This window comes from Struthio camelus, chromosome 1 (genome assembly GCF_040807025.1).
Source record: "Struthio camelus isolate bStrCam1 chromosome 1, bStrCam1.hap1, whole genome shotgun sequence".
Classification (NCBI taxonomy): domain Eukaryota; kingdom Metazoa; phylum Chordata; class Aves; order Struthioniformes; family Struthionidae; genus Struthio; species Struthio camelus.
Genome location: NC_090942.1, coordinates 62,787,637 through 62,796,886, shown reverse-complemented (window position 1 = coordinate 62,796,886; position 9,250 = coordinate 62,787,637). Strand labels below are relative to the sequence as shown.

Below are 9,250 nucleotides of genomic sequence, written 5' to 3'. Positions count from 1 at the left end.
CTATTGTCTTCTGAGTTTTTAGTAAGATTGGGGGGGGAGACCCTCTTTTCCTTACTCTAGTGTTCAAATGAAATATACTCCCAAAATAACAAAGAGACACTGCCCTTTAAACATGCTGAAAAATCCATCTGAAGTCAGTAAGATAATGTTACAGTACTTAATGCAGACAGCAGAGGTGTACAGTTCAACTTCTTTGATGTTACAAAAAAGCCAAAACATTTTTAAAAGAAAGAAGAGCATTCTATCACTGAAAAAATAAATAAAAAGATACACTTGAAAATTCTCACTTAAATGCATATTGTATATAGTTTTCTTAAGGAACAATCTTTTGATAACTGAATTTTTCATGCAGTGTTGTTTATTTCAAGAAGTCATGCAATATAAGCAAGATATTACTTCAGCTAGCTGTTGCCACACAACTTTGTACAGGGATCAACCATAAGTTTTGACGGATTTATAAGTTAAGATAGAAGAGAGGAGAGGAGAAAGAAATCATCTTGAAACGAAATGTACAATATGTGGATATCATCATCCAACCAAATTAAAACTGTTCCTGCTTAACGCAGGAAAAGTAAGTAAATGAACCGACTCCTAGCCAGAGGTAAGGGAACAAACATCACACACCTATAATCAACAAAACATTATCAAATTCAATAATGCACCATTGTGCAATACAACACTACTAATTGCTGGTAGTAAAATGAAGAATGTGCAGGGTTTTTTTTTTTTTTTTTTACTTTGTTTTTGAACAGTGCATTGAGATCTCTGGAGCATGAAAGGTGTTACCCACAGTAACACCAAGTTCTGTTCTAGCTGAGCATTAGGAACTGAAGGCAAACCAGGGATATTTCTATCCCCAAATTTCAGCTTACAAAACAGCCAGGTACTATCAAGTTATGCTAAATACTTTTTGCACAGTCCCACCAACAACTCCCCTGATAAAGCCAGACTATCTTCCTGCCAAATTTTATCTTTTCTTCCCCCCCCCCCCAGCAAAACAGCAGGACTGTCAGATGAACTTAACTCATTTCAAGTACGTTCATCTGTTTAAATATACACACACGCATGCACTCTGGGAGTGCTGCATGTCAGGTTTTACACAGGAGTGCAAGAAAACCACAAAAAATGAACTATAATCACCTTCAAAGACTTCAGACTGATTTCAAGCATACAGGAAAACTGTTTATGAATTGTGCAGGCTAAATTAAAATACATTCTTTACCTTGCAAACACGCTTTTAAAAATATGAGAGATACTGCTTGTGAAATTTAATATAGAAACTTGCACACAAATATAAACAGGTTAAAAAAACCCAAACAAGAAAACTTTTGGTCACCAAAAGTTTGTTTACCTGACAGTCGCTGCAGGAAGCAAGTTATGCCCTAAATGGAAATGAGGAATAGCATGTGCTGTATATTTCATTGATTATAGGCTTTTAAAAATAGAGCCTTTAATAATTAAAACTTGAAAACCATTAATCAAATTACGTATTCTAAAATGGCTGGGGTAGAAAGCACCAGTTTAAAAAGAAAAATTCTGTTTCCTTTGGACACAGAGAAAGGAAAGCATCTTTGTTTGAAAATAATTATAATAGCAGTTCCATAAAGTGCCTGTTTGAGGAAACACATCAACAAGTGTTTTCCCTGTGCAAAATAAGACAATTATCAGCTCAAATCTTTGGAACGTATCAGGCTGCACAAAATTTGTGTTCATGCATTACCTACAATTATAGTAAATAATAAAACCTCTACTCTGCAGAGTCAAAACTGTTTTGCTTGATACAAGGCATCCACCAACCCAATTCAGCTTTGAGGGTTTGAGCAAGAAGAAAAAAAAGTAATCAAAGAATCCTTGTTTTCATCTTCTCATGTTAGTTTTTTCCAATTCATTTGCCCATTGTGCGTGTTTACTTTTAAATGTAAAAAAAAAAATATATATATATATATATTGAAGGCCATATGAAAATATGTTCTGTCCAAGGGAACAGCAAAACTGCATTCCATACCACTTTAAGACATTGCTTTAAAAAAAAAAAAAAAAAGTTAGAAAGCAGCGTTTAGACTAACTGTCAATCTGAAGCCTGACAGAGTTCTGCCTCAGCTTTGAAAAGCACAGTGTGAGACTTCTTGAAATGGCTTCATTATCAGAGGGTAGGTATTTAAAAGTGTTTTGGAAGTTAAAAACAAAGGTGTCTAAAAGACAACACAAGGAAGGGGAAGCATCCCAAGTTTCTAGCTACACTTTCACATTTAAGCTCAGGTCCATCTACAGCCAAGCAGAGACATTACAAGAACAGAAAATGGGCAGACCAGGAAAAGCAGTCCATCAGGCTGAGCGTGCCTGTACTGTAATCACAGCAGAGATCCATACAAACATTAGACTAGCTAGTTCAGGTGCTGGTAACGCTGTAGCCATGGCAGCACAGAAAATTAAAATGCTTACACCATCCCTCTCAGTCTCACCATAAACTGGTGTATCTCTTAATTGCTAATACCGTATTCAAGCTTTTCAGCGCCAAGCTCCACTACTTGCAGGCTCCAGCTGGAGCTCCATTCCGATTGGAGGCAGAAGGGAGAATACAGCTATTTCTTTGTAAGTCACAAGGCTGCAGAAAGAAATTTCCAATGAACAAACAAGTAAAAACAACCACCTTAAAACACCACCAGCCTTCCCTCCCAGCCCACTACTACTTTGGCAATCTGGCATCTCTTCGGTTTTTAAGAATAGCTCTCACCATTTCCAAGCAGGAGAGGCAAAAAAAATCAACAATGCTTATGAGAACAAGTATGGGTTACATCTATCATCTTGATTTAGATGCAAGTGACTTAAACAAAATACAGCTACATTCAGAAAAGATAGTTATCTGTATATTCGCCCACTTCAGAGAGAACAAGCCACATGCTTATTTGATCTGAACAGTCTCTTGTAAGAAGGGAATTCTGAATGTACCAGTACACAACTGGTCTGACCAGGCAGGAAGTTCATGTTGCAAAGGAGTCCTCCTTGGATAAAACGTGTAATCAAGCTCATAGTTCAAGAGACAACTCAGCGACGCCATGTAGATATCAGCAAATCTAGACAGACGTCTTAGGAAGTAAGTTGGATTCTCATCAGTTCTGAATAAGCTTCCAAACTGTGCGTTGAAGAAATTCCTGTTCATTTCCCTGTCCCCCAAAAAAGAAAACACAAGGAGAATGAAGGGAATATATGCGCACACATCTCTACCAGCTGTCTTCCAGAACCTGAAGCAAGCAGTTCCAGTAATCTATTCTGTGCATTATTCTCTTCCTGGTGCACTACAAGCCACCTAAACACACCACGTAAGTTTTCTATATGTAGCCCAGATCTAGTTATTGCAGTGGTGAACAGACAAGCTTCATGTTTCTCCCACTAAAAATAGTGGCAAGCTGCTTCTGACTTTGGAAACACGGTAACTCAGGCTTTCATTTCTGGAGAACGTGAAAGAAAGCTTTTGTCTGCATCTAAATCCTAACGATATCCATCTGTCCCAAACACATAAAAAGGCTAAAAATATGCAGAGATTTGGCTTAACATTCACAAAAAGCTTAAACATATCTTGGAATTAGCTTGTATTACCAGTCGCTGCCAAGTATCACTCCCATTTTATTTGCTTCCACCTGTTCTGGAGAAGGTTGCTGTTGGTATTGTTGCCATCTTTGCCAAAGGCGTGCTTCACACGCTCTGTATTTAGGGACTGTTCCTTTATTATAGCAGATTTTTATGAGTTTTAGCCTTGTCACCTATCTCTGTGAGGAATCCACCGCTAAGTCCAGTCTAGCGCAGAAGCCAGTTTCCTGAGACGTATTACATATAATTAGAACAAGTCATCTAAAAAACTGAAGTGATTTAAGTGATATTTCCTAGATATAGGAGCACATGTTTAAATTTTGTAGAAGTTAACCTGTGTAATCAATAACAATGGTGATAGCTGAATGTAGCAGAGGGACAGGAGAATGGGACAGAGAAGGAATAGTATTAGGCCTGATGTTACCCTTTCATGCAGAAAACCAGTATCTGTTCTGCTGAAAGGGAAAAGGGGTTCATGTGCACAAAGGATCGGGGGGACAAGAGCTGTGCAAGAGAGAGGTAGAAAATTGCTTTACAGAATTAATTGTAGAAGGTGGGTAACTATTGAGGAATATAAGTCAGGGATGGAGAAAAATTCTGAAGAAACCCGTGTAAGACATCACAGAAGACTTGGTTACGACAAAGCACATTGCAAATACTTGGATCTCCCGTTTCTTACCTCATATCCTTTCTTTCCTTCTTCCATTCTTCTAAAATCAGTTGTGAATCAGGATCACGGTGAACCTGGAACATAAAACATGGATGACAAGTAACTAATGATGCCCTGGCAAACGAACCTCTCCATTAACAAACCCTTATCAGCTGACAGGACAAGAGCAATACTTCAGAAATCCTTATATGGAAGTTACCCAGATGCATTTTAAACAACCAAAGGCCATAATCAGTCCAGGGTGATCAGCAGTGGAGGAAGGAGACAAGAGTTTGAAAAAAATTCTCAACCTAGTTGCCAAGTATTTGCATTTATTTATCTACAGTCAAACTGAGGAACCTAATGAGACAGAATATACTTGCAATGTCAACATCTAGCACTTAGCAACTTCGCTGTACCCCTTCTGCTATATAGAACCGATTACACATACACAGAACAAACCTGCATGTGTTCCAGTAATCCAGTCAGGGTTTGTAGCCAGGTCATGGCTTGAATGTACCTCTCTGTGTTCATGATTTTAATCTCCGATCGTAACTCTGGAATAATTGCACCAGTGCGCCAGCCATGCTTCAGGGTCAAATCCTGTTTACCAAGAATTACAAAATACAAGTATTAGTCTTAAAAAAAAAAAAAAAAAAAAAAAAAAAGTAGGTAGAATTTGATCACCCTTTATCTCAAAGGGTATTAAACTAATTGCTTCTTATGTATAAGCAGAAATATTAAGCAGTCGGATTTGAACTGTGCCAACACGCAGCAGATTTTAGAGCAAGCTCCAAACACCACACTTTGAGGCAGAGAGAACAAAGAACACCCAAGCACCTGCAAGTGAGCACTAACTCATTAGGTTTAAAAGAAACAGTAGGAAATTTGACTGGCAGATGAGACCTTGCTGCTGTCAGAAGTATCTGCAGGAAACTGTACATTGGGGTAGTGCTCTTTTACCCTTACACTCGGCTGACAAGAGGGCTCTGTTAGGATTGCCAGCTGGTCAAGCTTCCCCCAACAAGGATGGGGGAGGCAACTGCTACCCATGCTCTTTCCTCCATCACATCCGAGAAGAGCAGAACCACCCTCTTATTCCTTTGGCTCTCAGTCCGCTAAAGTGCCCACGCTTAACTTTTTTTTTTCCCCCCTTTTCCCCCCCCCCCCCTTTTTTTTTTTTTTTTTAAAAGATTCCCCTGCCTATACTTAATTATTTGCTTATCAAGCAGGTTGGGGCAAAAATTTTGACTTTTTTTCTGCTGAAACATGATAGCTCTTCCAGAGCTTGGAAGAGGCTGACAATCACTCATGTAAAAGGAAACTCATACCCAAGCATTCACAGTCAGTCAATTACAGAAGAGTTAAGCAGTGGCAACTTACTCTGAGGTAACAATTAACAGTATATTTGTTTGCAAGGCAGTACAAAAAAGCCTGGATAGCTGGGCTAAAAATCATAGTAAGATCTCGGGAAGAAAGTTTACCATTTGTGACAGGAAGACTGTCTCCTGCCATTCAAAACAGAAGTCTAAACATTTAGCTCTTATTATAGTTGGTAGTAAATGTCATCCACATCAGCCACATGCTGCACGTTAGGATATCCGTGTTCACTCTCTGTTACATCTGACACAACCAGTATCTGGAATCAGGAATACGACCTGCACGTTCCTGGGCTCAGTTTGTAAACAGGTTAAATGATACAAGTAAGGTGGAAAAATATGGTCAGCCTTTTAGGGGACCAGTTCTCTTAACCGCGAGAAAAGTATTATGGCTTAATTACTGACTCAGATTCTGTCACACTTAGAAATCTCAAATGAAAGAGTATTATATTGAATTGAGGGCGGAAAGAGAAGGAAACAAACAAAAAGCCTCATCTTTTATGCTATTTCATGAGAGGGAAACTACTTACTGCCAAGTCACTGTAAATGTGATCACCGAAGTACAGAACCTTAGAACCTCTCCAGCCAGTAAGCTTCAGAAATTCATACAAGTTACCCTGCAGAAAGGGACGTGCACGCTGTAGTAGTATGTAACTTGCAAATTCACAGACAAAACAAACGGTTAATACATATCTAAAACTATTTCAAGAATACTGTCCTCAATTTAACTATTATGAATCCCAAGGTCTATAGGAAATTTCAGTAATACTATTATTTTCACGTGCACTTTAAGAGACAAGTAAACTGCACACACACAATACTAACGGTGAATCTGTACTACTGCTTAATTGCAAGAATAATCCTCTTAAATAATGCATCTATTTTTTTTAAATACCTTTATGACAGCTAAAGAAGCTTTGGGTTCTAGGAAATAAAGTATTAAATTTGAACTGAAACAAAAGTTTACTGAAGGCGTACCTGTTTGTAAATCTGGCCTTTCTGCAATTTGTGAATTTTGTCCCAAAGCAACACTCCCCTTTCATTCACCTTCCGAAAAGGTCTAGAACAGAATTGAATAGAATTGTCACATTCCTGCAGAAATTTTGTCACTTTTTAGGAGGAGATTAGAATTTTACTATTAAAAATATTCAACTTTTAATTGAAAAACATGCTCTATACCATCTGAACATTCTGTAGAAGCCAGAAAAAGCAAAGCTCCATCAGCTTTAGCCAGGTAAATGAAATGCTTCTATCCAGTGTACTGATGACTTTTGTAACAGAGTCTGAGAACAACTTTTGAGAACTAAGACAGGGAACTAGCCTTCCCAAACAGAAAGAACAGTGCTGATGATCTGTCATGAAGAAGGAAAGAAGAGACCACGAGAAGAATGAAAGAAGGTTTTGCTCAGTACCTCATGTTATAGGCACAAAGTGGAGGGATTTTAAACAATTGAAGAAGGCGGAGGGGGAGAAATGACAGCAAAGAAAAGTTATTTTTAAAATAAAAAAAAAATACAGTAATGAAAAAAATATCCCATTTCTTTCTCACCTTCAATTCATACGTACACATAAAGGAATAAGTCTTTTTCAAATGTCAAAGTAGAGCATACACATTAACAAATGTGTTTATTTAACTGACGAGATAGTTCAAAGACTCCAGCTCCTGTCCTTTAAATATCATTTGTAACTAACCGAAAACAGAAGCAATAAATAACGTTTCCAGAAACGAGAACTGATTCTGAACGGTACCAAAGTTTTTCTAATTTAGTAGGAAAGGAATACACCTCAACAAAACGCAGACTAAAGGTGTTAAAAAAATGGTTCCTTGGCAGTAACTCAGCCCAGTAGGCCTTTAATAGCTACTGGCACTTTTTCCAAGTAAGAAATGGTACTATATGGACTTCAGAATTGGGTGTTTCTGTGTTCTGTCGTGACCCTAAAAAGGATTTCATCAAATAAAATTTCATTTGACATTGCATTCAATTTAAAGTATTTCATAACATGCTTTACAGCCTTATATGGAATGAATTGCTTTAATCATTCTTTACTGACGAAATACTCACCTTCGCTTATCATTGAAGAAGTTTGGCTTATCAGCTTGTACAATGACAACATCAAAGAGATCCCTCCAGTCCTTGCCTACTATAAACTTCATGCCTTTGTCCCTAAAAAGGACAGAGGGATATTAACAGTGAAGCATAACAGCAGTGCACTTATCTATGCAATATAACAAATTACATCAACATCTCATCCTCCCCATCCTTTATAACGTGTAGCTGAACAGTGACTGTTCACTTACACAAAGCTGCTGGGACTGTTTGTAACGAGAAACATCTTCTTGCCATGATCAGCCAGCTTTGCTAACACTGCCCGAGTTTGTTCGGCATAGCAGATGTATTTCTCTGTTTGGGTGAGGGAAAAGAAAATATTAATTTAACAACAGCAACAGAAACAGCCATTCAAGAGAACGTTTTCCTGTGTTCAGTCAAGGGTTCAGAGCACAAGCTTATACTTTTAAAAAAAAAAAAAAAAAAAAAAAAGCACCTTGAACAAATAGAAATACCTCTTTCATGCTTTAAAATTTAGAATTTTAATCTTATATAAGGAAGCCATAAAGGTCATTCTACTAGTGGGGCAGGGGGAGAGGGAAGCTGACAGGTGATCTCAATAGTACTTGCCAATATCTGCTTCAATTGCTCTGTACATTATTCCCTTGATGTGGACATCCCGGATTGAATCCTGCCAGGAAAGCAACAGAGCAGTAAAGAACTGAAAAAAAAATCTTTTCAATTATAAAAAACCATGCCCACTGCATAATTATACCAGTTTGCTTTTATAACAATTACTTTCTCTGGATTACACCTTCAGCTTTAAGGAAACAAAATATGCTATTAATTATGTAGACGTCACTACTAGACAAAGAGTAAGCTTAATCTCCTGGGAAATAACTTTAGACTTTGGGGAAGTACAGAACTCTATAGCACAGGGACTGCCTTATATAATGACTGCAAAAGAGCTCAGAGGGGTAAAGTGGCATGAAAGCCCTCCATAAAAGCAGAAGCATCACAGATTTCTAATGACCTTTGGAGCAAAACACTTTCCCTTTCTCTTGCAAAAAAACCAAAAGTTCTCAGTCAGATAGTTTTCAGATTATGATCACTCCTAAATAACCCATCATTTAAATAAGAAAGATTTATGAACAGATGAAAGAAGCTAAAAGCTTAAGCAAAGAAACCATAGGGAGCTCTGAAGGCATTTGGCAGCTCTCCTGAGCTGGCTCTGCACCAGACTCCTTTGTTTAGGACAGTCATACTGCGATGTTGGTACTTAGGTAGGGTATATCCTATAAATTCTCACAGAATCTTGTTATGGGGCTTCCAAAACATTGGTAATGCTGAGCAATTAAAAGTACAGACATTTTTCCAGCACTTCAGCAGAAGCCACAAAAGCTAAAGCTTTGAGAAGTCTTCTGACTCTATGCAAGCATGTGTAGAAGCAAAGATTAATTCAGCAGTCAGAAGTCTGTTAAAGCCTATCTGACCTATTTGGACAAGTGAGAAATTCAAGAGCATCATATAGGCATAAAAACCATACAAGTTTAAGACACATCAATAAGGGCTGTGAAAAGATTATG

General features: G+C 37.9%; 1 protein-coding gene across 7 annotated transcripts in view; it reads right to left on the bottom strand.

The window, feature by feature from the left end:
- Positions 1 to 746: 746 nt before the first annotated feature.
- The window catches only part of NT5DC3 (5'-nucleotidase domain containing 3), a 46,813-nt gene continuing 38,309 nt past the window's right edge, over positions 747 to 9,250 (bottom strand). For 4 of the 7 annotated variants that reach the window (XM_068944409.1, XM_068944417.1, XM_068944426.1 and 1 more), the window contains 8 exons: positions 8,295 to 8,385; positions 7,916 to 8,018; positions 7,680 to 7,781; positions 6,595 to 6,676; positions 6,147 to 6,233; positions 4,700 to 4,840; positions 4,268 to 4,332; positions 753 to 3,164 (listed from right to left, as the gene is read on the bottom strand). In XM_068944409.1, coding sequence (XP_068800510.1) covers positions 2,903 to 3,164; positions 4,268 to 4,332; positions 4,700 to 4,840; positions 6,147 to 6,233; positions 6,595 to 6,676; positions 7,680 to 7,781; positions 7,916 to 8,018; positions 8,295 to 8,385 — 933 coding nt within the window. In that variant the 3' untranslated portion in view covers positions 753 to 2,902. Of the gene's footprint in view, positions 3,165 to 3,658; positions 3,816 to 4,267; positions 4,333 to 4,699; positions 4,841 to 6,146; positions 6,234 to 6,594; positions 6,677 to 7,679; positions 7,782 to 7,915; positions 8,019 to 8,294; positions 8,386 to 9,250 lie in introns of those variants that run through there. The other 3 variants (XM_068944402.1, XM_068944435.1, XM_068944430.1) reach the window with 3 other exon arrangements.